Source organism: Pleurodeles waltl, chromosome 7 (assembly GCF_031143425.1).
Source record: "Pleurodeles waltl isolate 20211129_DDA chromosome 7, aPleWal1.hap1.20221129, whole genome shotgun sequence".
Lineage (NCBI taxonomy): Eukaryota > Metazoa > Chordata > Amphibia > Caudata > Salamandridae > Pleurodeles > Pleurodeles waltl.
In genome coordinates, this window is record NC_090446.1 from 1,385,215,344 (window position 1) to 1,385,243,151 (window position 27,808).

Sequence of the window (27,808 nt, forward strand, 5' to 3'; positions counted from 1 at the left end):
CCTTTTTGAGGATGTTATAAAAATATTTTTTTTAAAAGGACTTGAGGGCCCATATCTGTCCACAGCTGTCCTGTCCCCACCATTCGGTCATCTTATCTAAGAAATCTATCATGGTCTCCCCAGGTTTCATTGTTGCTGCCATCAACCCACCTACATCTCAGCAGTCAGGGAATATTTCCCTCAGGGCGGTCCATATCTGGTGACTTTATGATTGAAATGTGGCCTGTTGTGCTCTGGGTTGGTCAGCGTGACTGTTGGGATACGAGTGCGGGCGAACACCATGTTGGTCTGCTCGCCAATAATGCTGCTTAGCAGACTCTTAATTTCGCCTATTGCTAGAGTGAACTCTGCTGTGTTTTTCTCAAACCATGAGATCCATTTCCCGGCCTCTTCCAACAACAGTGGCAGCTTGGCTCTTAGCCTCTCCTTGTCCATCTGGGCTCTAGACAAATAGATGGTCCATGACGGGCCCTTCTGAAGTAATGGACAAATTCTCGCTCTGGACACCTCTGGTGGTTTTCCATCTACGTAGCTTTCCCATCTCCTCAAGAGACTCCTGCATGTAAGGGAAGTTCCACTTGGGATGTCCCCCTCCGTGCCGGGTGCAGTCCTCTGCAATCGCTATGTCTTCTGGTTCGAAGGATCTCTCCTCCGGCCAGGGACTATCATATTGGTCGCTTCTTCAGTCCAGCAGGATAGTAGGTGGCAAAAGGGTCAGGTGAAATCTTGCCTTCCTCCTAAGCTACTATGTCCCTTGGGGTTGGCTTACCTGTCTGGTGCACTCAGGGGGAGCAGCAGATGCCTTTGCCGCTGCTGTCCTCGTGCGCGCGTAACAGTACCATCTTGGTCCTCCTGTGTCTGAGCTGGGTGTGCTCCAGGCTGCCTTGGTCCCTAATCTCCTGGTCAGCCCCGCTCCTTCGCTGGCACTCTGGTGAGGCACGGACCCAGTGAAAATGTTTCCCTTCTGGCTCTATCTTAGATTCTTCTGTGTCTAGAGCTCCGTACCTACTCCCGTTCTCCTCAGGTGGAGGGCGCACTGCTCTACTCTCTTGCTGGGCTTCCAGGGTGCCAGCTCTCTCACACTCTCCTCAGTTTACGCCTTTTCTCTGACTCCCATCTACATTGCCTCCTTCGCTCAGAGCTATGCGCGGTCTTTCTAAGTTGGGCCCTGCTCTCTTGCTCCTTAGCTACCTGAGTGTACTCTGTGGCTCCTTCCTCGCTGCCAGATCTCGGAGGACTGGGACCTCTTTCCTCACTCTCACTAGCTGTCTCGCTATCCAAGACTGCTAAAAATCTTCCATTCACTTGGGTTTATTCCCCGGACCCCTGGGGGGCGGGGTGCTACCTGTGCCCCTGGTGCTCTGTCTGTCGACCGTGACAGACGGGGTGGGAGCGTTGAGCTTTGGGGTGTTCTAGTGTGGGACTGGGACGGAGCAGGGAGTGTCGGGATCTGTGGGCCTGTTGGTCTGCCATACCTGGACCTAACAGCCTGCTTGTCCGGTAGAGGCCTCCTGAGCTCCCTCAACTGTTGCGTTAGTGTATCCTAATGCGGGGATCACAACCATCGGTGAGAGAACCTCCATACCTACATAATGCAGGGAAGTGCGCGGACGCCTAGCTTAACGCCAGTGGGTCAGTGCTGTTTGCCTGTACGTCCTCAAAGACTGCCCATAGTTTCAGAAATGCTTCCCTTTTGTCTTTCTTTTGCTCTGTGTATTTCATTTGTACATATGTTCTTGTATGCTCAGTGTTCCCCCTCTGGGCCAGGGGAACGTGTGTGTTTTGATGTGTGTGTGTGTGTGTGTAAATCATGGCAGAGCACGCTAAGCTTTTTAGCCTGCATGGGGAACTTGCTCTGTTCTAAAGGTCATCCCATGGTGGTATTTGAGTACTCTTGAGCGGGCAGTTACTCTTCTGGGTTTGTGCTCTTTAGGGGATATTTAAGTGTCTGTCGGGCAAGATAGGATAGAAAGCCAGAAGTCAGTTAAACTGCATGATTTTTGCAGCTGCCACCTTTGCTCTAGCAGTTTTGAATCGCACACACACATCCCAGAGACAACAGTGCACTATGCAGATTCACCTGCCATCCTACTGGAGGAGGTGTAAACACCTCCTGCCAGAGCAGGCTTTGTTCCTGATCTTTGAGAGTGGGGCACTTACCTTCTGGGGGTGAGAAGTGTGTCTGTGGTGGCAGACTGGACTGTACCATTCAGCGTGCACCCTAGAGGACTGGAATCATTGTGGGTTTATTAATATGAGGTATTTTTACCAAACACCTTTGGTTTCAGTGAAGGTGTCACGTAGCTGGGGAACTCATAATCACCAGTGCCTAGTACATATTCTTAAGATGGCTTCCCTCTTCACTTGCGATGTCTAAGAATCAACTGTGACATCACAGGAGCATATCTGCTTGTGCAGCTATGTCCACTCATGTAATATAAGGCACCCTTCCTTACGGCTTTAAGGTCTGCTGTAGGGGTGACTTACATATATTGCATGCCCTGTCTGCAGGCATGGCAGAAAGGGGCTGTGCCATATTGTGTGTTCAATTTTGTCTGCACCATTTCACGCAGCCTGCAATGTCGGTTTGCATGAGTGTGGTGAGGGGTCCCTTAGGGTGGCACAATACATGCTGCTGCAACACTTAGTGGACACTCTTTAGAACATATGCCCTAGGTACTAGGGGTACCATTTACTAGGGACTTGCCAGGGTTCTAAAGGTCTTGCTAGTTGGGAGAACAATTGTACAATTTTAGGGAAAGATATCTGGCACTGGGGACCTGGTTAGCAGGAACCCAGTGCACCTCTGTCAAAATTGCATCGGATACTAGACAAAACGTGTGGGTGACCATGTCAAAAAGGAGCGATTTCCTACATTTCTCACCAGGTCTTGTCTGGAAGCCAGCCCTAGTCATTTAGGACCTATTTGCCACTGACTATAAATTCTGAAAGATATTGCCGTCTCCTTACTGAATTCAATGTACTACATCATTTTGATGAACATCTCCACTTGTTCTTCTATCCTTAGACCCATCCAGCTTGGGATTTCAAGTTTCTTTTGTGTGTGTTTTTTATTGCCGCTTTCACATCTTTCTGTCTCTTAGAGTGAAGGATGCTTTGTAGCATGGATGTTTATTTATCTTTTAAAGTCAATTGATCTGTTCTGAAGACCTTCAGAATTTTAGGTAGACTTTTTGTGAAATACTGTGATCCTAGCCCTGTCTGAAAAGTTCTCTCAAGTACATCCATGCTTAAGGCATCTGGGCAAAGGCATCAACAGTGTCCATCCAGTGCCATATATATTCTTTGTAATTACGGCAGTCTTGTGTCTGCTCTTGCTTCCAGCCTCAGTCTAGCGAAAACCTTTTGGAAAGATTGGTTGCATACTTTTTTTGTCAGTCAGATGCTTTCGGCTTGATAGTTTCACATGCTTTGAAATGTTTCCACATATCTGCATAAAGGTGAACTTAATATCGGAGTAAGTACAAATTACTTAAATTAGTGACCATAATCTGTAGTTTTGATCCTGCTTAATCACTTGTTTTTCATAACTGAGATATGAGAAGCAAGAAAGCACGCAGGGAACAGGTATGGCTGTACTTTCTAGGTGGAAATGATCCCATACCCCTGCATGAGAGAGGACTAAGGACTGGGTGTACACAGATAACTTAGCTAAGTAAGTTGTACTCTAAAGTCCCGGGTACTCATCCTAACTGTGAATGATATTCATAGAAAGCATATTACTGTATGAAGGAAAATGGTGCAGAAGAGCTAATGTTAAAAGTAAGCCATCCTTCCATTCTTAAGAAGACTGTTCAGCGTTATGAAAGTTGAAATATAGATAATTCCAAGCTATTGTATTGAAAATTACCAGTAATAAGTTTCCAATCTGTAATACAATTACATCATGTCTTTATTTAAATAAACGTCCTGTTGTAAGACTTCAGCAGTGTTAGTATGGTGAAACTCTATGTATGTAGGTTGCCAGTAAGGAATAAAACTTTTTCTTTTATCCAGGGATGAATATTTCCGGATGAAGCTCCAGTGGAAATCGGTAACCGAGGACCAGGAGAGACGGAACTCTCTGCTCAGAGGATACCGGAGTTTGATCGGTTAGTTAAGAGAGTACTGCGTTACTTCATTGGAAAGGGATTATCAGCGCTGGGAACTGCTGGTGAAGAGAAGAAGTCAAAATGTATGATCTTCTAATTTCTTTCCTCTTTAGATACAATACAGAGACATTTTCCAAGTCCATCTATGTCTGCTTTTTTCTAGAGAAAGAATGCAGTGAGGAATCCAATCTCATTGCATTCAGTGTTTTTGTCTTCATACTTGAACAATATAGTGAGTTCCCTGAAATTAGCGATACCTTCCGTTCGCAGTAGGAATGATTACATGTAGTATGGGAAACTTTACCTAAGTTCCCCCCTACATTTTTATTTCTTAGCTGAGACGTTAAAAAAGGACCCATTTTCAGTGAACAGGCTTAGAGAACTCATCCAGCTATGTATGAAAGATCCATTTTACTAACTTTGCTTATCAGTACTCAAAAGACCCCAGTATCTGTCTGTAGATATACAAGTACCAATGACAGCACTGAATTTAGATTAAGAAATATTTAAAAGAAATTGCATCGCTTGTGTATGTTTTTAAAAGTATGCACAGAAATATAGACAATATCTAGCTTTTGACAAAGATATGACGTGTGCATAGTAGTGGCAACAAAGGTGTGAAATCCATAGAAAATAGTGAACATTTTAAAGACTCAAGATACTGATATCCGTTGCTTTGTTACAATCTGAAATACTGAACTTCAGCACAACCTGAAATCCAAATGTCCAAAAGTGCCAAGCCTGAGTCCTCGCAGGCGTTCTCCGGATAGGAAGCAGATTGAATCCTGGCTTCAGTTATTCCTTTCCTCCCTGATTTACATGGGGCTTGTACCACCACATTGGCCAGTAAGAAGTTCTTAAGCACTTTTAAGTTTTAGTACAGTCTTTTCTTAGTTGTTGGTTACATACTTCAGATAATTCACGACTCATCTTCAGACTGGATTTTCCAGCATTCTTTCTTTTGGAATATTTAGATTACAATGCTTTGAGATTATAGCAAAAATAGAAATGTGTTTATTTTCTTAATGGCATCTAAGTATTCATTTTGTTGATAGACCTCTGCACATGAATGCCTTCTTAAGTTGTTCGTCTTCCTCCATGTTTCTCTCCTCACTTACCGCTGAAGGATCTATGCTATGCCTGGCTGTTTTTAAACCCCTAAATGATGATTTCCCTCTCTCTGTCTCTGAGTGAAAGACACTCTGTAGCATGGATGTTTATATATCTTTTAACTCTATTTATCTCTTATGAAGACCTTCAGAGTTTGAAGTAGACTTTTTGTGAAATACTATAGCCCTAGCTCTTGCTGATAAGTTCCTTCAAGTATATGGCATGCGGGCCGAGGCAGCATCAGTGTCCATCGAGTGTCACATTTTGCAGGATGTAGTACGTAAAGCATATACATACACTGTCCCTTCTGTATTCTGTAAACATGGCTGTTTTGTGTCTGCTCTACTTTCTCACACTTGTGAGTTTGTCTGTGTCTTAGAACTGCCCATTAAATCAGTAGGTATTTCCTCTTTTCTACTGCAAGTTTTTATTTAAAACGCAGGTTTTTCACTTTAATGAGAATTTTTCATTTTTTTTTCTTCTTAACTGTTTTAATTGCTTTTACGATATTATTTTTTTCCCCTCATCATCAATTAGGTAAGACAATGTGGTTTTTGATCGCTGAATGGTAGTCTGTTTTATTTGCCATTTGGCCATAAAACATCTAAGTGCAAGCTTAAAAATTAATGAAAGATGCTGAGAATTTGAGAAGTTAACGGGCAGCTACAAAGAGTAAATAGAGTCATTTCATCAGGGGAGGATTCAGAAGTAGTGATACTATCTGTAACCCACTTTGCATATTCCTGCCATAATTTGTCCTAGAAAACGTAATACATTTACTCTGTTCATGTTTCTAGAAAGAACAAAGACTCCTTGGCTTAAGATCCTGTTTTCAAGACAACGGATTTCTTTTACTGTCATTTAAAATTTTTGCTGGTACCAATGCAATTGTGAGGTAGTTCCCTCAATCAGTCCTATATTAGGGGTGTTGCATACAAATCTGACCTGAGATTACTCGTCTTTGTGGCAAAGTCATTTCTTTGTGCTCAGAAATACAGTTCCTGTACTCCATGCCTCACTCTAAGTATGCATATCTGTATCCTTTAGAAGCTAACCCATTCGACTTTTGGTGAGGAAATTGAGCTGTCTTCTAGGAATAACGTATGCCTGCATCTTTCTGGTACTACATTGAGATCTGATAGAAGGACCCTTGCAACAGTGCATTGACAGTCACTGAAATACAGTGTCGAGAAAACTGGAAGTATATGGTCCTTCTCCTCAAACAGTCACAGACAATAATAAAACTCATTAGAAGAATTTTGTTACAGAAACCGCATCATAGGCTCAGTGTAATCACACATGCGTCCCTTCACAATCCTTTTGGTTCAGTGGTTTTGCCTCACTCATGAGTCATCACTTCACACCTATGTAGTGCAGCAGTTGAAGTCTTTCTAAAGTTTCAGCTATCATTAAGTGCATCTTGGAATGTTGTTATATTTGCACAGTCATCTAGAACACTACCCCCACAAGAAAATAAAAAGTTCACACCTTGCAGACATCTGTGGGCATTTTCTCCTTTACATTCAGTGGCCCCCGTCATGCAGATGCAGGGTGTGTTATGATCTTGTCATATCTCTAGCGTTTTTCAGTAGTTTTGAACTTATTGAAGACTTCTGTCATGGATATCTTTTTTTTTCAATAAGTTATTAATGCTTTTCAGACTTATCTCACTGGTCGCTTTCGTCCTCACAACTAAGGTACTCGTGCACTGTTTTATTAAACAATAAGTTGTTCACACCATAGACCATCTGTTATTGGTCACCTGACAATCAAAATGCTTATGCACTATGTAATAACCGTAAGTTGTTTAGAATCTTGCACACTTCTGTAACTAATAACTTACTCAATCACAGTAAGAAGCTCCTGTCTCCCGCACTCTTTACTTGCATAAAAATCTGATTGTGGCCTGCACTTCATTAATTACTCCTTTCAGCTCAGTGAGTTTTTAAGATCAAAGACCTCCCTCAGATGTCACTGTTTACCTGCTATGTGGATTCCGTGAGGTGCATTCACTTAATCATATAATATTTAATGAGGGAGTATCGTATACTACTTGTTGAGGGAGTTCATGCGTCCCAAGATTGATTCTTACCACACAGAGTAACATTTGCAGTGATCAACTTCTGCTGAGGTGAGAGAGAAATCCATCCTCCATGTCTAAACCTTTTCTGTTCTACTTCATGCATATGAGCTTGTAGTGGACTCTAATGCAACCTCACCCCGATGAAACCTCAGTTTGTATCCTACCTCTATTTCCATTTGTTGCTAGTATACCGAACATACAAATCCAAGATGAGAGCAATACCAGCCTGCGAGACCACCTCCTGCTGTGTCAAGAACGCAACAAACGAGCCATCTATTTCTGTACATTCATATCATACGTCCTCACACGCCTCCATTGGTAAAGGACAATGCCACCTTGTTCAGACCTTGTTAGCGGACATGGGTTTACCCATTCCTATCCCACTGTTACACCCAGGTCTGATCATGAAAACCAACACTGTTCTGCTGCATCCTCCCTGAGAATGTGAAAAAGAGTCCCCAGTGGTGCAAGCCATTCTCAGATTTCTCTCACTTATGCACTCCTTCCAGGCATCTCTTATCTGACAAAAGATTACTCCAATTCCACGGACTTCCTCTTCTGGTGTGAGAATAACATTTGTACCTTTAATTTTGTGTGTTCCCTATAAAGGCACTAATGACGCTATGTTCTTTATTTCAGAGAGAGATGTCAGCCGGACGGATCGCACCAACAAGTTCTACGAGGGGAGCGACAACCCTGGGCTGGTGCTGCTGAACGACGTTCTGATGACGTACTGCATGTACAACTTTGACCTCGGTATTGAGCTCTGTCTCCTCTATGTGCGCGAGACCCAAGCCAGTGCTCCATTCCCTTCGAGAGATGTCAGCAAGTAAACACTCCCCTGTGAGCGATGTGTGCCAGTTTACCCTATCTTGTGAGAAACCCCAGCTAGTACTCCGTTCCGTGTACAAGGCGTCGTATGATACTCTCTGTGAGAAACAGCACTTTCTCCTGTGAGAGGTGTCAATCACCCTCCCTTCTGAGAGTCCTTGGCTAGTTCCTTGTCCACTGAGAGAGACTTTCCCTGGTATGCCATCCACTGTGAGAGACCCTTACCTGTACTGCTTGCAAGCCGAGAGTGCCCTTCAGTGCAGAAACAATCAGCTATAACATCCATCCCCTTCAAAAGAGGTCATCCATTGACGTGTTTCTGTGATTGACACTAGTCCCTGCACCCGACCTTTGAGGCACGTCAGCCAGGACAATCTGTTCTTGGGAGGATGTCAGCCACTGTACCTACATTTTGACACAATCCAACCAATTATGTGTCTCCTATAAAAGATGCCAGTTAGTGCCCGGCACCCGTTATGCTCTGTGTAAGGTATCAGGCAATGCAGCCTTCCCTTCAGAGACTTCAGCTGGAATACCGTCCCCTAGGATGAAGCACCATCGACTGCAGCTAGTCTTGTGAGACGTCAGCTAATAACTCCACATGAGATGCCAGTGAATACACACTCCATTGTGATAAGTGTCAGTCTTTGAGAGACAGCAGCCAATATTCTGCCTCACTATAGTGGGAGAACTTGGACATTACTTGTGAGAGACATCGGCTGACATTTTCTCATGTGAAAAATGTCTGCGGTATGTAGTACATAGGAGAAACCCCGGAGGATACTTCCTACACTGCAGCAACCCATCCAGTATCCCCTCACAAAAGCAAGACTTCAGTTTACACACTTTCCATGGTTCGTCTAAAGGCTCCCCCTTTTAACTGCTGTTATGGAGTACACCCTGCTTTTTAGAAATATCAGCCAATGCATAATCCCCTCAGTCTCCTGTAAGACACATTGAGCGCTGTTAGCCAGTACGCCCCTCATTGTTGAAGACATCAAGCAGTACACAGTACCTTACCAGAGAGCTGCTTAGAGACACGCCCTGTAAGAAATGTCAGCCCATACAGCTCTCAAAGCTTAGAAATGTAAGCCTGTTAGATCTGACCTGCTGTCCCCCGCCCTCTTGTGTGAGAGATGTCAGTAAGTACACTCTCTTCTTTGGGAGACATTAGTTATTAGACTTCCCTCTGTGAGTGCACCTTTTTTGTGAGAAACAGTTGGTAGTACAACCTTCGCTGTGACGCACCTCAACCTAGTATGCTGTCTCCATGAGAGACACCAGTCAGTATGCCTTCCTCTGTAAGACATCTCAGCCCGTAGTCTCCCTTATTAGGGACATCAGCTAGTACACTCTCCTGTGTGAGATGTCAGCCAGTATACACTGATTTGTTTAGGCCAGCGTACAGCTCTCGTGGGAGATGCTAGTCCATTTACTTCACCCTGTGACCCACGTGGCCCATTAACTCCCAGGTGCAGGATGCTTGCTCTTTATATAGTGGACCAAAAAGAGGTACACTGTGTAGTGTCCAAGCACACCACGAAGGAATTACAAAGACACAAATGATATCCCAAATGCTGTCTTTTGTGGGCATGTGGGTGAGCAGTTAGGCATATTACAGGGTAGTGCTAAGCATGTATTGCCCACACAAAGGCAGGCAGTAAGTAAGACACACATAATAAAGAAATCTGACATCAGTTTATAAAAATGACACATACTTTTATATGAATTTAGATCCCCAGATCATCAGAATTGGGTAAGTACTTTTTGAGTTAAGAATTTTTACAGTTTTCAAAAGTTGACAGTGCAATTTTTGGAGCGGTAATGTTATCCTATGGTGGAAAATATGTACTGCATATGGGTATTTAGCAGTGTCTTACAGGACCAACCTTCTGGCGTTAAGGTAAGTATGGGGCAAGGTCCAAGGCAGCACCAACAGTACACTTCAGGAGGCACTGGGGTGTCCGGGTACAGAGGTGCTTTTCAGCATCGGGTGCCCTAATGTTATCCTATGGGAAAAGAAACACATACTGCATTTGCGTATTTAGCAATGACCTACAGGACTGTTCTTCTGGAGTTAAGGTAAGCATGGGGCAAGGTCCAAGGCAGCAATAACAGGTCACTTTGGGAGGCACTGGGGTGTCCGGGTGCAGAGGTGCTTTTCTGCATCGGGTGCCCTAGTGTTATTCTAATGGAAAAGAAACAGATTCTGCATTCGGGCACTTAGCAATGCCTTACAGGACTGTTCTTCTTGACTTAGGGTATTTATGGAGCAAGGTCCAAGGCCACACCAACAGTTCACCTCAGGGGGCTATGGGACGTCTGGGTGCAGAGGAGTGTTCTGGCATCGGGTGTCACATTCACTTCTGGAAGAGGCTGCAAGCAGGGACTGGGGGAACCCACAGGGAGGCTTGACCCTTGAGATCCTTGGGCATGTAGTGACACTATTGACACACTTTTACTCAAGCTGTGGGACTCTGGTATAGTAGTGTCTTTTGGCATCTGTTTCTGGTGCAAGGGATACTCAAGGTTGGAGGGGACTTCAGAAAGAGGCTGCAGGCAGTGTTGGGAAATGCTCTGTTGGCAAACCCAAGGTGGACTTTGGCTCTGGAGGGTCTGGGGACCATGCTGGCATCATTGGCCCACTTCAACTTAGGAAAGAAGATACAGGTGAAGTGGTGCGGTCCGGAGTCCTCATGAGTTTTCTCCGGTGCCTGCAAGGTGCAGGGAAGCAGCTCCCCTATTCCATAGGAGAGCCTGGTTACTTCTCAAAGTGTTGGCAGCCCTCCCAGGCTTTTGTAGCCAGAACAGCTACAGGATGAGTCATCTTTGGTGCAATTGTCGAGGACAACAGGCAGGCTGGCAGGGTTGGGACCGAGTCAGTCGGTGCACCTCAGTTCTTGTTTTTCACGGCTCTTCGGGTCCTCTTTCTTCTGTAGTCCTGGGAATCTGAAGTCCTGCGATCAGGGGGTCCCCTAAATACTCAATTTAGGAGCGTTAGGGGAGTGATTGGTAGTAGCCAATGGGCTACTTACCACTGGGGTCACTACGCTCCCTAGATGATCACTTCCTTTGGGGAGTGGGCATCATCCTGTCTTAGAATTCCTAATTCCACCACACACAAGATGGTGGAATTCCTGAGGTAGTGTTCATTTTAGGCTGCTCACCCTAGTGGTGTGTTCAGCATGCAACTGCAACACACCTCCCGCATAGCTAATTTTCCCACCTGTCTAGGTGCCAAATGGGCCCAGGCCAGGGGAGTCGGCATCTCCTCACTTCTGAGGAAAGCCAGTTCCACATACCAACGGCTGTGGGCTCTTTGAAGCCCTCTGCCTAGGAATGCAGATTTGCAGGTCATCCTGTTGGGAGGGGTGTGTAACATGCAGCCAGGCCAGGCTTTGTTTCTGACTACCGGAGAGCAGATGCTCTCATCTTTGGGGGTCAGAAAGTCATCTGTCGGTGGTAGACTGGTGGAAGTCAGTCAAGCAACACACAACAGCAGTTGGTAGGTTTTCAGGGGGCAACTCTAAGGTGCCTTCTGGGTGCATATATTAATAAATCCATCACTGGAATCAGTGAGGGTTTATTAATATGAAATGTTTGATACCAAACATCCCTAACTTCAGTGAAGCCATCATGTAGCTGGGGAACTCGTATTGGCTCGTTTCCAGCACATGTACTTAAAATGGCTTCCCTGTTCACTTACTATGTCTAAGAATCGACAAAGACATAGAAGGGGCATGCAGAGATGTTCTCACCTGTGATATCATGCACTCTGCCTTAGGGCTGTAAGGCCTGCTGTAGGGGTGACTTACACATATTTCATGCAGTGTTAGGGGACATGGCACACAGGTGTGTGTCATTTCATGTTTTCAATTTTTGGAGCACCTTGTCATGCAGCCTGCAGTGGCAGTCTGTATGAGTTTGGTGCTGGGTCCTTTAGAGTGACACAAGTGATGCTGCAGCTCGTAGGGCCCTATTTAGTACCTGTGCCCTAGGTACTAAAGGTACCACTTACTACGGAGTCACAAAGGTGCTAAAAGCCTGACCCCTTGGGGGTCAAGCGACCAGTTGTCTCATTTTTGAGAAGGGAACACTGGCACTGGCGACCTCATTAGCAGGAACCCAGTGCACTTCAGTCCGAGTTGCATCCAGTATCAGGCAAAAAGTGGAGGGACTACTGCAATCAAAACCCTGCTTTCTACAGAGGGAACAGGCAGTTTGATTTCCCATTGGCAGACATTAGTTCACCTTTCTCCATCAGAGATCTCAGCCTGTACTGTACAATGTTCCTTTGAACAACGTCCACCTGTACAGTGTTTTCTGTGAAAGATGTTACTGAGTTCACCCTCACCAGGAACAGAAACCAGCTATTTTTTTCTTCTCCTGTATGCAAGACATTGAGATGGCATTTATTATCCTCTGGATAGCAGTCTGTATCCAGTGTCTGTGGCCAGCGTGCACTCTTTACAGAAATAGTAACTTATCCTGACTTCTTCCCTCTAGGTTATGTTCAGGGCCTCAGCGATCTGCTATCCCCCATACTCTACGTTACGCAAAATGAAGTGGATGCCTTCTGGTGTTTTGCTGGATTCATGGCCCTGGTGGTGAGTCCCATGAGTGTGTACGAAGTGTGAGTACAAGTTGGCACTGCTGCCTTGCCAACTGACAGCTGTAAAGTCTATAACTCATTTCCAGTCTTGACTAGTCTGTCACTGTTACTGCTCCAAACCTAGTGAGCAAACCCAAGCCTCTTAATTCATGTTAATTGAAACTCACTTTACCCATGAATATGAAGACAACATTAGCTACCATCTATATCATATCACCGTAGGCTGGGAGCAAGAGTGGAATATGATTATAATTTATACAAAGTGAGATAAACCATTCCTCCCTGTTTTGCTTAGAACTATACATTTATTTTGCATTACCTATGACATTTTACATTATTTGGAAAGATTGATGGCATTGATTAGGTTTTAAGAATTACTCACCATTAAAGACCATGCTTGAGGTAGAACGTCTTGAAAGTAGACTCTCTTGACCAGTGAGAAGCTTTATTAATATTCTCACTAAGCGGGCTCCAGACTGGAAAGTATACGATCTAGTCTCCTCCAACCACACTAAGAAAAATAACTCCTGCCAGTCCAGAAGCATTTAAAGTATGGGTTCATGAGAAGACCATTGGAGGCAGAGTTGAGGGATCTAATGGGGGTGTGGGGGGGGGGGGTAGGCAAGAATGTTTTGTGAAAGTATGTAACGCCATGGAAAAGAATAGCTTAAGCCATCATGTAACGTTCTTTTGGTACTTGAAGTCAGTGAAGATTTTACCTCTGCAGTGATCCCAAATCAAACATCCTAAGGTCTAGAATGAGGCAGGTTGCCGTGCTTTGACAATATGAAGTCTTTCAAGAAGATACTTTAGTAAGCATAGGTAAAGGTATTTCTATTATCAAATCTAGAGGAGATGGTAGCTTAAATGACAAGACATTAGCCCTTAGGGTGAACACAAAATAGGATTTTATGTAAGGTACTGATAAAAAAGATTAATCGTACCTTACTATTTCGAGGGACAAAAGAAAGTGATGAATACTGTACCTCAAGATTAAGACTAGGCTGGAGGACATGGCACATTGGCCACCAGGCAGTGGTCCAGACATAGGGGGGACAGCCAAATACTACCATCTCAGTGTTGTCCAAATTAGGTGTCACATTATTGGCAGTCATCTACTCAGCCATTTAGATTAGACAAGATTGAAAGGAAAATGGAATGTCAGCCTGGGTACATCTTAAGCAGATAAGCAGTTGTGCGTCATCAACATAGGGATAGAAAAGAAACCCAAGGGTTTGAATCAAAGCTTTCTGCTGGGCCATATACACTTTTAAGATGTTAAGGCTAAGAGAATGAATCCCCCCACCCCAGTTTGCAGGAGTTTGAACTCAGAATAAAAATTGTAGAGTGAGACTCCCCTGTGCCAATAGAACACCCTTCCCTTGCAGCAGAAGCACAAACTTTCCTATAGGGTCAAAGGCTGCTGTAAGATTTAAAAGAATCAGCCCTGTGACAACACCATCATCCAGCATCCTTCTGATATTGTTTATATTTATAATTAGAATTATTTGGTAAAGGAATTAGCCCATTCCATAAATTGGATCAAAACCGTACTGGGTGGGGTTTGAGGCAGAAGAGAATTTCTAGAAGCAGGACTCTTGGAAATGTACTACTTTTTCCAAATTCTTGTCACATATTGGGTGAGGAGTTAGGGCTATAGATGTTAAGAACTGAAGGATCTGCAGAGGAATTTTTCCATAGTGTACAATGACCTGGTTGAGGAAAGAGGGGATGAAGGCAGTAATGAAAGAGTGGTTCAGATTATGGCACTGAAGAACAAGTTACATACCTTCGGTAACGCTTTTTCTGGTGAATACATTAGCTACCTGTGGATTCCTCACCTTATGAATTCTCCCAATGTGCCAGCATTCAACAGAAAATCTTTTTCCCAGCTCTCCACGTCGCCGAGGACGTCACAATTGCACGGCTCCCACGCAACTCTGTCTGATGTCACTGTGAAATAAGAGGTCCTCGCCGGCGTGCTGACGTCAGTTTCCTTTTTTCCGTACCTTCGACGCTAACGGTTTTCTCCTAGCCCTTGCTACTGTTGAAGGTGTTCCCTCTAATTTCTGGTTACAATGTCTCCTCCTAGGAAGTCGGGGTTTAATCCTTGTCGGGCGGGCGGGGGTCGCATGTCGGTTACGGACCCTCATGATGATTGCCTTTGGTGTTTAAATCCAGAGTATGACGTCGAGGAGTGTGTGTCCTGCCAAAGCATGAATCCGAAGGCGCTGAAGGAGAGAGAAGCCAAACTCTTTTTGGCTAAGGCGAAGAAAGGACATAGAAGCCATCGTAGATCGTCTTCTCACACTTCTTAGAAAAAACATAAGAAGCGGCGTCGACACGACTCTCGGCGTTGTTAGGCTCGTAGCCGTTCAAGGTCCAGGTCTCCATCTAGATGGCACCGTGGGAGGTTAGTCCTACGGTGACTCCACAGCCTCAAAGCCCTCAGGCTTCTCTGGCGCCGTCGGTCTTCGAGATGGTCGCTTCTCAGGAGAGTCCTCGCTTTTCGCCTGGGTTGCAGGATTCAGATGCTCAGCCGGACCAAGTGCTGCATGAAGACCAGCCGTATCCTGCCTTCCCGGCTCCGGGAGCGGATCCAGCAGCATTTTTAATGCCATGTTTAATATGTTTAATGCTATGGCCCCTGCTGCTGCACTAGCTGGTCCCACGGGTCCTTTGGCATTTACATTGGGCTCCCCAGCTCCTTACAAGGCGGTGCCGTTTATGCCCTTTTATCCGGCTGAGGGTGCTGGTTCGGCGCCAATGAAGTCACCTCAAAGACCTACAGCGCCCATGACATCGCCTTAAAGACCTGCGGCGCCGATGACATCATCTTATCAGACGACGCCGATGACAGAGCCTCAGGTGTCCACGGCGCCGATGGGATCCGCTCTGGCGCCGGATGGATCCGGATTGGACCATTGTGTGTCTCCTTCTTCTCCTGGTCCGTGTCTTTCAGTCCTGAAGCCAGTGTCATCGATGTCGGCTAACTCTATATCGACGCCAAAGTTAGAGGCCAGGCTGAGGTCACGCAGAAAAGCACTAAGGCTTTTAGAGGAACCCAATAATGACTCGGCCCTTTCAGGGCTCCATGTGATCCTGCCATCACTGGCTTAAGACACACTGACTATTCCTCTCAATACGAGAGAACCCTTCTTTAGTTACATGATCTTTAATCAGTCAGAAATGCAGATTTCCTTGAAGTATCTGCATGGTAGACAAAGCTAGAAGTCTCACAGTACTGCTCACAACTGTGAAACAGACTCAATGGGCTCCTAAAACACATTGCAGTATTTTTGTAATGGCTACCATTTATTTTTGTTAGAAGCTCTGTGTGATTTTTCCAGAGTGAACCCGAGGAATTCCATCATCATTTTTGGAGCACATTGCATTTTGCTATATATTTTAGGAATCCCAAGTCCTATAAAAGAAGTTTCGTTCTATAGAGGTGACATACTAGAGTGTCCTTTTTCAGGATCATAAAATTGTGTCCTGACATTAAACAGTTATCCTCACCTCCTGGGTTCTGAGGTGAGCCACCACTGCTTTTAGGGGATTAGCTTTGTAAAGCACCATTAGACTGTCAATATCCCAAATAGGAGTCAGCAAGCATCAATGATGTGGTCCAAAAAACATCACAACTGACAAATATAGATCCTAGAAATACAGTCCGACCATTGAGTTCTTTTCCAGTAAAGATTAATGGGTAGATGAATACCTTCCATTTTGTACTGCCTGTATACATACCAGGAATTGAACCCCTGCTGATATGTGACATGCTGAAGGTCCTCTACTCGACTAACAAAATGTGATCAAAATACCAAGGGATGGAAAAAAGATCTTTAAGTGGTGTTCTTGCTCTGTAGACATTTTCAGCATCTTGATCTGCTAGTCTCTGCTCCTCGATGGAAACATTCTGGGTCTTGCTTGCATTGCTCTGCAGACATGTCACAGAACTCGGTCTTAAAACTTTTGAAAGGCCCCCGCATTGTAAGTGATGTCTTGTCACTTGTTTAGAAACACGAAACTCTCCTTCCACCGGCCCTTGCACAGAAAGACAGGAGACCGCTCACCTGAAGAATTTCCTTTGCTGCGTCTTCTGACTCTTTTGTCTCTTCTATGGCCCACAATCCCTTTAAAAGGAGAGACTGTGTTGAACTTTCACCTGTTTTGATTACACATCTATTCTGGGGATTTTGGACGTAACCTTGGCTGAATGTGTTGCCTGCTGCGTCCTGCTCAGCTAAAAAATTCAGGGGCAAAACATTAGGCATAAAGGACTTGGCTTTGTCATAGACCATAAAGGTCCATCACAATTGTCCCAGTTCTTTTATAAAAGGCTTATCAAAGAGAATCCCTTGAGTAATAGGTCCCACCTCCGTGAAAATAAAGTGGATTGTTGTCTATCAGTCTCCTAGTAAGCAAAGGTACTTTGAGCTCACCCTCACAGGGTGTCGGGATTTACAGGAGCACCCATCATTTTTGTAACTGGCCTCTTTTGACCATTAAAATGCACAAGGACCTATCTGTCCCATTCATGGGATCTTTGTTATACTTTCCAAAAAAAAGTGAAGATTTAGGATCCAACTCTGTCTTTAACAGCACCTTACCTTTAACTGGAGGTCTAGGACATTCCACCTGCAGGTGGTTTCTAACTTCCTTTTCCGTGTCTTACAAAAGCTCTGCCTGCACATAATTTGCTGCTTTAAATGTAGCAGCTTAATCTGAGGCCTTATGGTGCCATAGGTCATCCAGCATGAACAAATGTAACCTCTCTATTGAGTCCACTTTCTGTCTGCATGGTGTGGTGTCTTCCATGTATGACACTGTTTTTTTTTTTTGTTCTTGCCACACCCAGAATTGATTCCAGACTCTCAGCTGTTTCAGTTCATCCTTAAAATCCTCAAACAAATTGTCCTCCGAATCCTGCACCACTTCAGAGGATGAAAGATCTACGAGACTGGTATGGGGGACTGACACCATGACTCGGATCCATTTGTTCCTCTTGGTGAGAGGGTGGAAAGTCGGCTACAGGTAGAAAAGACATGAAGTTTGTTTCACTTTTTCAAATAGATGTTTGCTTGCGATAAGCCATTACATCGTTAACCTGCGAGAGTGGCACATAAGTCTCTGTCTTGAGTTTAGAGGCCAGTGCCTTTCTGCATGCAGTCACCTTTAGTCAGGATGCTCGGATCTTGATTGAAGGTGGAATAAATTACTGCCTCCATAATTTCTCCCGTCAGTGATGGTTCTTATTGTGTGTCACACACAGATCACTTTACTGGAACATTTGTCATCCAAATGTTACAGGATGCTTGTCCAATACCGTGATTAAATTATTTTCTTTTGAGATATTCAGCCTCTTTTACACACACAAATCTTGGGTCACATTTAAGAATTCAAAACACTGGGTACAACACGAAGATCAGATTTAAGTGTGTCCATGCTGAGTCATATAAAGCTCCTCTCTGTTAATAGGCCTCTTATTGATAGCATGGGTTCAATTATTCAGGCTTTTTTGTGGGAGCTTAGGATGAGTGGATAAGTGCAAATAATACATATCGAAATAAATTATGGTCTGTCTAAATTGATAAATTATTTACTTTCAAGATGAATTAAAAAAAAAATGTTGCAGCTTTAATCTTTTTTGGATTCCTCTCTGGTAATAGGCCTTTGAGTGATAGCATGGGTTCAAGAATTCAGGCTTTTCTTTGGGAGCTGCAAGTGCAAATAAATACATATCAAAATAAACAATGGTCTATCTGACCTGATAAAATAGTTAATTTCAGGATTAATAATAAAAAAACAAACTTTTGCAGCGTGAATCTTTTCTGGATACACATGATGTGCGTTATTCCGCCATCTAGTCACTGGGTCTGTAATAGTCTCCTTGAAGTCTCTTTTCTCTGTTTCCTATTTTTTCTTGTGGGCCTTGTCAACCATTTGGGATTAAATCCCTCCTTGTGTGGCGTCAGACATATGCCCTGTAAATCCCTCAGTGCAGTTGCCATCTTCAAATTACTTTTTTCTGCCATTAGGGTTGGAAGCCTAACAGAGAGCGCCTGAGTTGAGGAGGAAGGAATTGTGAGAAGAAGAAAAAGTATTTCCACCGAATATCGCCATTGAGGAAACAGAATTTGCAATGACTGAAATGTTGCAAATAAACACTGAAAAAACACAGAAAACCACTGATCAACACCGAGGTGATCAGACTGAAGCAACAAGACCGTTTGGTTGGAGGATGAAAAAAGGGGCATGGAGCACACACACCCTTTAGATTCTGCCCCAAGTGCCAGCACAAGTACGCACAGAAGGACACGCACAAGGTCTCTAAACTCTGCCTCCCTAAAGACCACAGTGCAGAAGACTGTGAGGTGTGCGCAGAGTTACTGCCCAAGACAACCAGGTCAAGACAGAAGCAGAGGTGGGCACACTACAAGGTGTGTCACCACAAGAAAATTAGAGTCCTTAAAAGTCTTAGGCCTGTCAACGAGGAGGACATCTTGGAGACGAAGGAGACCAAAGGAAAGGAACCAGAACTCGAGGAAATCGTCCGAGTCCTGGCCAGTAAGAGCCACAAAAGAGCATAGATGGAGTAACATAGGCAAAGTTATTCCCTCTGAGCCTCTAAGGAACTCTGACTCAAAAAAAACGGCAATGACATCAAAACCATCAATGCAGGAGGGCAGAGTGATGCCCAAAGAGCCACATGGGTCCAAAACAAGGGATACTGATGGAGGCATACCTTCAAAACCTGCTTTGACATCGAGAGAGCATCCAAGGGCATGGGAGGTAGATGGCGAAAGCCAGTTCGACACTGTCTGCGAAGGCAGGGCTTACAGCAGCACCAAAAAGCCACACTGCATCAATGCTGCAAACTGCCAAAACACCAAGACACCTGATCTCAACGTTGAAAAGTTCCTTTGCGTCGACTCTGAAACAAAGAAATGAGTCGGAACTCAACAATGACAAAAAAATTCTTCCAGGTAGAGCGAGAAAGGAAGCGACTCAAGGCCAAACTCAAAATCCTAATTAAGAAAAAAAAAAAGGAATTTGATAACTTTTTACAGGGTTACAGAATTCCATTGAAAAAAGTGGAAGCAGAGGAGCTGGGGAGCCCCACTACCCCAGTACTGCAAGAAGAGTTGGAAAAGGAGTTATTCAACCTGGAGGAAGAAGAACAAGAAGGCCTCTCACAGTTAGGAGAATCAACAGATGACTGTCAGAACAAAAGCAATCAGAGGTATGTTTCCTCTGTGAGACATTACTTACTAAACAAAAGAGAACCCAATTTCTCCAAGTTCTTCCACGTATGCTAGACTAGGGCAGGGAAGCATTTAAGGAAAAGTTGCAGCTAAGGCAATATCCCCAACGGTGGAGAACAAGTATCACTTCTCATCAAAGGACCCACCTTACATTAGGATTGATTATGAGAATGATGGAGAAGATGTTGGGCATGATGGCCTCAGGTATTCCCCTAGTCCCACGTGCAAGGCTCCAATAAGACCACTACAAGAATAGGTCCAACAGCAATGGTCACAATCAACTAGGAGTTGAGACGAACTAGTGGTTTAGAGAGAGATGCAATGGTGGAACTTCCAAAACCTAACGGTGGGGAAACCATTCCCAACACCAACTCCCTAAGTGACCATTACAACAGATGCATCCCACATGGGATTTGGAGCTCACATGGACAAGCTAAACATCAGAATCCTGTGGAACCCCAAGGAAGCAGGGCAATACATAAACTAAAGACGTTATTTCTGGCACTGAAGGCCTTAAACAAACATGTAACAGAAAGAACAGTTTTAATTCAAACAGACAGAACGTTGATGTGCTACTTGAACACTGCGAAACAAAATCCTACCTGCTGTCAACTCTGGTTCAGGATATATCAAGATGGTTGATAAAGAACAGGGTATCTGTAGTGGCAATGCACTTATCAGGGAAGGAAAACACTGAAGCGGACAGGCTAAATAGAAAAGCAAACACCACACACGAATGGGAACTAAAACAAGAAGTGATTAGCTAGATCTTCCAGATGTGGAGGACACCACAAGTAGACCCATTTGCAACACACAAGAATGCAAAATGCCAAAGCTTTGTATCCAGGTTCTACCACTCAGTCACTGGGAATGTCCTGTCGATAAGTTGGTCAGAGAGATTTGCTTAGGCTTTTCCACTGATTCCATTAATACTAAAGGTGATCCGAAAGTGCAGGCAAGAACAAGTCAATCTAATCTTGATAGCCCCACAGTGGGTTTGAGAGACATGGTTCTCAGACCTCATGAAGATATCCCAAGGACAAGTCATCGCACTCCATGCACACCAAGATCTGTTAACTAATACAATAGGGTACAGGTACGGCACCAGGAACCAAACACCCTCAGCCTGGCAGCATGGCTCCTGAATAATTAGAGTTTGGCCATTTCAAGTAGCCAAGGACGGCAGTGTAGATTCTAAAGGAAGCGATTAACAACAAGAAAATGTTTCAACAGCGGTGTAACAGGCCTGGAAAACACAGAGACTGGACACAGGATGCCACAGTCATTAGATACATGACACAGCTACTATACAAGCATCTCTCCCATGTCTCAATCAAGGTCCACTTATCAGTCATTGTAGCATGCACAAGAGACATATTGGGTAGATGTTTCTTTACCACATCACTGGTGCAGCGCTTCTTAGAAGGAACCAAGAAGGTAGTGCCACGAAGAAGCGTGCTAATGCCTGCATGGAACATGAATGTGGTAGTCACCCAACTAATGACATTACCCTTCAAACTAATGCAGAATGCACAACTTAGTTTCCTACCCTTAAAATGGCATTCCTCATTAGTATCACCTTTTTTAAGTAGAGTCAGTGAAATACAGGTGCTCACCACTGAGGGAGGAGCCATGCCTACGGATACCAAGAGACAAAGTGGTTATGAGGGAAAGCCCAAGGTTCATACTTAAGGTGATATTGAAATTCCACGTTAACTAGGCTATCTGCATACCGGCCTTTTTTCAACAGCCTAAGACACAGGAGAGAGCATTTCACGTGTTTGATGCCCAAAGGGAAACTATGTATCACTTGGAAAGGACAAAAGACATCAGGAAAGGAAAACAGTTCTGTGTGTCCTTTGCACATGCAAGAGAGGACTCCTGGTCACCAAAGGAACCGTTGCAAGATAGATAGTGCAAACAGTACTATATTGTCACAAGACAGGAGGTGTAACCCTTTAGAAAAGCCAAAAGCACATTAAGCAAGTTACAAAGGAGAAACACTGGCCCTCTTAGGCATCATAGCACTAGAAGACATTTGCACAGCTGCTACATGGTCATCGGCGACCTTCACAAAACAGTACTGCATTCAGATCAACAGGGAGGTGGTGGTGGGGCAAAAAGTAGTGAAGCATTTGTTTGTAAATAGACACTCTAACGAACCCAGAAAACCTGCAGGCGAAAAAAACATTCTAATGGATGCACAGCATGTGAATCCAGAAGAGATTCACGCTGCAAAACGAAATGGTTGCTTAACAGTAGTTTTGCAGTTTGAAGAATTTTTTGGGATTCACATGCAACCTACCCACCTCACCGGGTAGAGGTGAATTTACAAGCTGAATTTAAGCAAACACTGACAATCACAAGCATTAGCAAAAGTCAGTAGATCTCGCCTTTGCAAGAGCTGTTGGCTTTCCCAATGTGTTTTATCGATGTTTTTCACCAGTGTGGCTGCTGTTCAGCATGGCTAAAAGTTAGTGGCATAGAGGACAGTGGTGTGAAGTGTGGTAGAGTGGAATGGCAAAGAGTGGAGTAGAGTGTTGTAGAGTGGAGGGGCAGAGAGTGTTGCATATTGGAGTGGCAGTGTGGAATCACGTAGAGTGGCATACAGTAGGGTGAACTGCTGTAGAGTGCATTGGCATAGTGTGTTGCAGAGTATAGGGGCATAGAGTGCAGTGTTATTGAATTCTGTGGCATACAAAGCAACATCGTAGAATGCAGTGGCGTAGATTATAGTGGTGCATAGTGGAATGGCACAGAGTAGAGTGGTGCAGAGGGCAGTGACGTGGAGTGGCATAGAGATGAATGATGCAGAGGGCAGTGGAACAGAGTAGAGTTGAGTGGCATAGAGTACAGCGATGTAGAGTCGAGTGGCATAGATTGCAGTGACGTAGTGGTCCAGAGTAGAATGCAGTGGTGCAGAGTGGTGTAGAGTGACGTGCCAAAGAGTTGAGTGATGCAGAGGGCAGTGGCACAGAGTAGAGTCGAGTGGCATAGACTGCAGTGGCGTAGAGTGGTGCAGAGTAGAGTGCAGTGGTGTAGAGTGGCGTGCCATAGAGTTGAGTGATGCAGAGGGCAGTGGCGCAGAGTAGAGTTAAGTGGCATAGAGTGCAGTGACCTAAAGTAGAGTCTAGTGGCATAGATTGTAGTGGTGTCGAGTGGTGCTGAGTAGAATGTAGTGCCATAGAGAGCAGTGCATAGAGTGCAGTGGAGTAGTGCAGAGTAGAGTGGCATAAAGTTAAGTGATGGAGAGTGCTGTGTTGCAGAGTAGAGTGGTGGAGAGAGCAGTGATGCAGAGTAGAGTGCAGTGACATAGTGCAGTTTTATAGAGTGCAGTGCAACGGTGCAGAGTGGCATAGAGTAGATTGTTTCAGAGTAGAGAGAAGTGGAGTGGTGCAGGGTAGAGTGCAGTCCTTAGAGTGGCATAGAGTAAAGTGGTGTAGAGTGCAGTGGCGCAGAGTGCAGTGGTGCAGAGTAGATTAGAGTGACGAACAGTGGATTGGCTTAGAGTGCAGGGGCATATAGTTGAGTGTTACAGAGTAAAGTGCATTGGCGTAGAGTGTATTGGCAAAGAGTGCAGTGGCGAATATTGCATTGTTGAAGAGTGACGTAGAGTAGAGTTGTGCAGAGTAGTTTGGTGTGGCTTAGACTGGAGTGGTGTAGAGTGCAGTGGCATAGAGGGGAGTAGTGCAGAGTAGAGTGGCATAGATCAGTGGCAGAGAGTGCAGTGTTGCAAATGAGAATGTCAGAGTGCAGTGAAGTAGAGTGGCATAGAGAGCAGTGGCGTGAAGTACAGTTCAGTTTTCACTTGGAGGATCTATCCAATATAGAAACAAAACAACTCATCAACAGTTTCAGTTGCTTTGATTTCCAACAAATGATAAACACTGCCACACACTCAGCGGGCCACGTCTTTGGCGGCATTTTTTCAAGTAACCAGAACCTGCAGCTGGAAGCTGTGCTTTCGCTAAAAATGGTCAGATCACAAAGCCATCAGTTTCACTCTAACACTTCTCATGGCTGTGTGCCATATTGTGTTTTCACTTCTTGTCTGCACCAAGACACGCAGCCTGCAATGGTAGCCTGTCATGTGCTTGGTGAGGGGTCTCTTAGGGTGGCACTATTCGTGCTGCAGCCCTTGAGGGGACCCTCTTTAGCACCTCAGGCCCTAGGTACCAGGGGCACCATTTACTAGGGACTTAAAGAGGGTGCTAAGGATTTGCCAATTGGACAGGCTTGGGGAAAAGAACACTAGCTCTGGGGACCTGGTTGGCAGGGACCCAGTGCACTCCAGTCAAAGTTGCATCAAAAGCCAGGTAAAAAGTGGGGCGTACTGCAACAAAAACCCAGTTCCCTACAGTATCATTCTTATGGGACAGTTTTCCAAGGTCTGGAAAAGGACTTAAAGTCTTCCATTGATTTAAAAAAAAAAAAACTCTCTCGACCCCAACGAGCCAAAAAGCTACCGCCCTGTTTCACATCTGCCAATGACGGCCAAAATCTTAGAAAGACGTCTCAACTCTGAACTGTCAGTCTTTTTTAGACAAAAACGAAGATTTGGATGGTGCGCAATATGGGCTCAGGAGGAACTATAGTACTGAATCAGCGCTGATAGTCGCCACTGAGAAGATTAGATCAATTGTGGACAATGGAGGGAAGGATATGGTGGTCCTACTGGATCTTTCCGCAGCCTTTGACACCGTGAGTCAACCTTTGCTAGCAGATCTTTTAGATGACATAGGTATTGGAGGGTCGGCTCTCAACCTGCTGCGCACCTTTCTCTCTGACTGAGAACAGTTGGTCTCCCATGGAGAGTACACTTTGAAATCCTTCTCACTGCCTTTTGGCGTTCCAAAAAGGATCCTCTTTAAGTCCCACTCTCTTTAATGTTTATGTTGTCCCCCTGGCCAGGCTGATTCGTTCCTTTGATCTCATATGCAGATGTTACACAAATCGAGATGTCTATTTCAACCAGTGTTGGTGACACCACCAAATATTTCAATAACTCTATGAGCAGAGTAGTTAAATGGATGAGAGAAAACTGCTCATTTTAAATACAGAGAAAACTGAGGTCCTCCTCTTTGGTAAAGAGACGTCTTTTTGGAACATGTCCTGGTAGCCCAACCATCTGGGCCCCCTTCCCATGCTGAACCATAAAGCCTGCAACCAAGGAATGATCTTTGGTGTAAATCTCACCTTCTCAGATCATATAAACAAGCTCACCTCTTTCTTCTGCTAAGAACTCTTGAGAAAGATTCATCCATTCATTCAGTGCAACATTCAGAAATTGATAATCATGGCCCTGGTACTTTCTAGGTTAGATTACTGTAATGCCCTTTATGTGGGCATTCATCAGCGATCTCTGAATAAACTGCAAATTTTACAAAATGCAGCAGCTCGTCGCTTAATGAGAATTCCAAAGTTTAAATCTGTCTCCTATGTATTGTTGCAGCTACTCTGTCTTCCTGTTAGGAAGTGAGTAGCATTCAAGGCCATTGTGCACTGCTCACAGATCCTTTATGACATAGGTACTGAGTACCTTAAGAGAAAATTCAGATGCTACACACCTAGGAGAGCTCTTCGATCAGCTACCTCAAGAACAATGGAAACACCTAAATAAACAAAGCCTCCTGGGGTGCTTTATCTCCTCTACTTGCAAACTTTGGAACAAAGTGCCCTAGCATCTCAAAGCCCGGTCCAATTTTATCTGTTTTAGAAAACAACTTAAAACATGACTGTGTTGCCCAATTAGTTTATATTCCATTCATATAGCGGACGCCAGCGCCAAGACGCATTTGCAAGCTTTATAAACAATATATCATGTAAGTGCACTGCCATAGAGTTGAGTGGTACAGGGTAGAGTAAAGAGATGTAGTGTGAAGTGGAGTGGAGTGGAGTGGTGCAGAGTGCAGTGGGGTAGAGTGCAGTGGTGCAGAGTAGAGTGGAGGATTCATGGTGTGGTAGCACACTACTGTTACAGAAGCACATTTTCAATTGAGATGACCATTACATTTGCACAGACACACAGTTTTCCTAATACAACTATACAGTTCACAGACAAAAATGTATGGAAATTGGATCACCTAGTTTATTGATTTGTTTTGATCATATTAAAGTATTTGTTCCCAACACACTTCAGAAATTACAAAAAAAGGTCTTTATTTGTGCATTCATAATTCTGATATATTCTGAAATACTTACACAGCTCATTTAAACATTGTCTTGTGCTAGAAGAAAACGCTTTCCTACCTCCAGTATCCAGCAAGATTGTCAGATAAATCCTCTCACTGAAGTCAGCAAAAGAAAGCAAACAAGCACCCATGGAAGACAGTGCATGACATTTGACCCCGGTCTTTGAATGCACAGCCAATGTGACAAGATAAGAACAAGATTTAAGGACCTGTTAACAGAAAGTGAGTTTGTGAAAGGATACAGAAAACACGGGTTAGGCAGTGGAAGGGACAAACTGAATCTGGGGAGCTTAAAGCAAATAAAGCAAGCAAATGGAAAGCCAGAAAGTACGAATTATAAACCTCAAAGCCAGTGGTAATCTACAACTGGAATGCATTCATTGGTCAACTTTCTGAAAGGCCCCAAGATCTCTATATCAAACTAGACAGCTCTGCTGTCTGGTAGGTTGTGACCTGAAAAAAGATTCTGAAGATGGCAGCAACTTTGAGGGATTTCTGGGGCATATGTCTTACATCACACAAAGAGGGATTTAAACCCCGATGGTTGACGATGCTCATGAGAAAAAAAGGGAAACCTAGAAAAGAGACTTCAAGGAGACTATTCCGCACCTAACCACTAGATGGCAGAATAATGCACAGCATGTGAGTCTATAAACTTCTTCGAGCTGGAAAACTATTCCTACCAGAAAGTAGCAATTTCATTCTAAGTCTCTGACACCAAGTGGTAGAGCTAATAAATGAAAATGACCCAAATGCAGGACTTTTCCTGGCATGTGAGTGGGCTTTCCTATGTGCAGAGAGTCACTCCCGGTAATGTCAAAATACAGTAACACAATACTGATTATTACTGGAACAGATGGACTTCTGATTGTACTGGCTAAGGGCTAGTGATAGAAAGTTTGTAATAGTAGAGATATTGTGAGGGCTAATGCCAAAAGAAGTGTAGTGAATAACTTTCTCTTATTCCTAGCGTTGACGTTTTATGATATGTTAACTGCCTTTATAAATTATAAGTATCACAGTGGGCGTGTCTTTTTCAAAGGGCCCAGAAGGTGACAGGACATTCACTTGACAATGATTACTCAACCTCTGTCCATTCCACACCTATCTCTTTACCTTGAAAATCCTGCACCATGAAGGAGACCGAATGTCTCACTTCTGGTCTTTGCAGTCCCATAGTCTTACTGCCAGTCCTTTCACACTCATAACCTGTAAGCACATTTTTAATCCTTGGATACTGAGCCCTCTCATTAGCCTCTTCACTTGACACTTCTCATCCACGTTTCTTGTAAAGCCTCAGATACTTCACCGGTCCCAGCACACCTCTTTCTCACCTTCTGCTTTCCTTATTGACTTGGGGTTTCTTGATTTTCAGCATGAAAATTTTGAGGAGAGCCAGGAGGCCATGAAGCGGCAGTTGGTGCAGCTGAACTTCTTGCTACGTGTCTTAGATCCTGCATTCTGTGACTTCCTTGGTAAGCCAGCTGTCTTTTCCATTTGACATACCGTAGCTTGCCCTCTTTCTCTTGTAGTGCTACTGTGTTACTCCTTGTCAGGTTTTGAGTAGTTGGGCACCTCTGTGGATATTGCCAAGCATTTCC

General features: G+C 44.3%; 1 protein-coding gene across 3 annotated transcripts in view; it reads left to right on the top strand.

Annotated features, from left to right (window-relative positions):
* The window catches only part of TBC1D17 (TBC1 domain family member 17), a 416,105-nt gene that overhangs the window by 240,837 nt on the left and 147,460 nt on the right, over positions 1-27,808 (top strand). For all 3 annotated transcript variants that reach the window (XM_069200945.1, XM_069200946.1, XM_069200947.1), the window contains 4 exons: positions 4,018-4,112; positions 7,945-8,061; positions 12,643-12,743; positions 27,583-27,682. In XM_069200945.1, the coding sequence (XP_069057046.1) occupies positions 4,018-4,112; positions 7,945-8,061; positions 12,643-12,743; positions 27,583-27,682 (413 nt within the window). The remainder of the gene's footprint in view (positions 1-4,017; positions 4,113-7,944; positions 8,062-12,642; positions 12,744-27,582; positions 27,683-27,808) is intronic.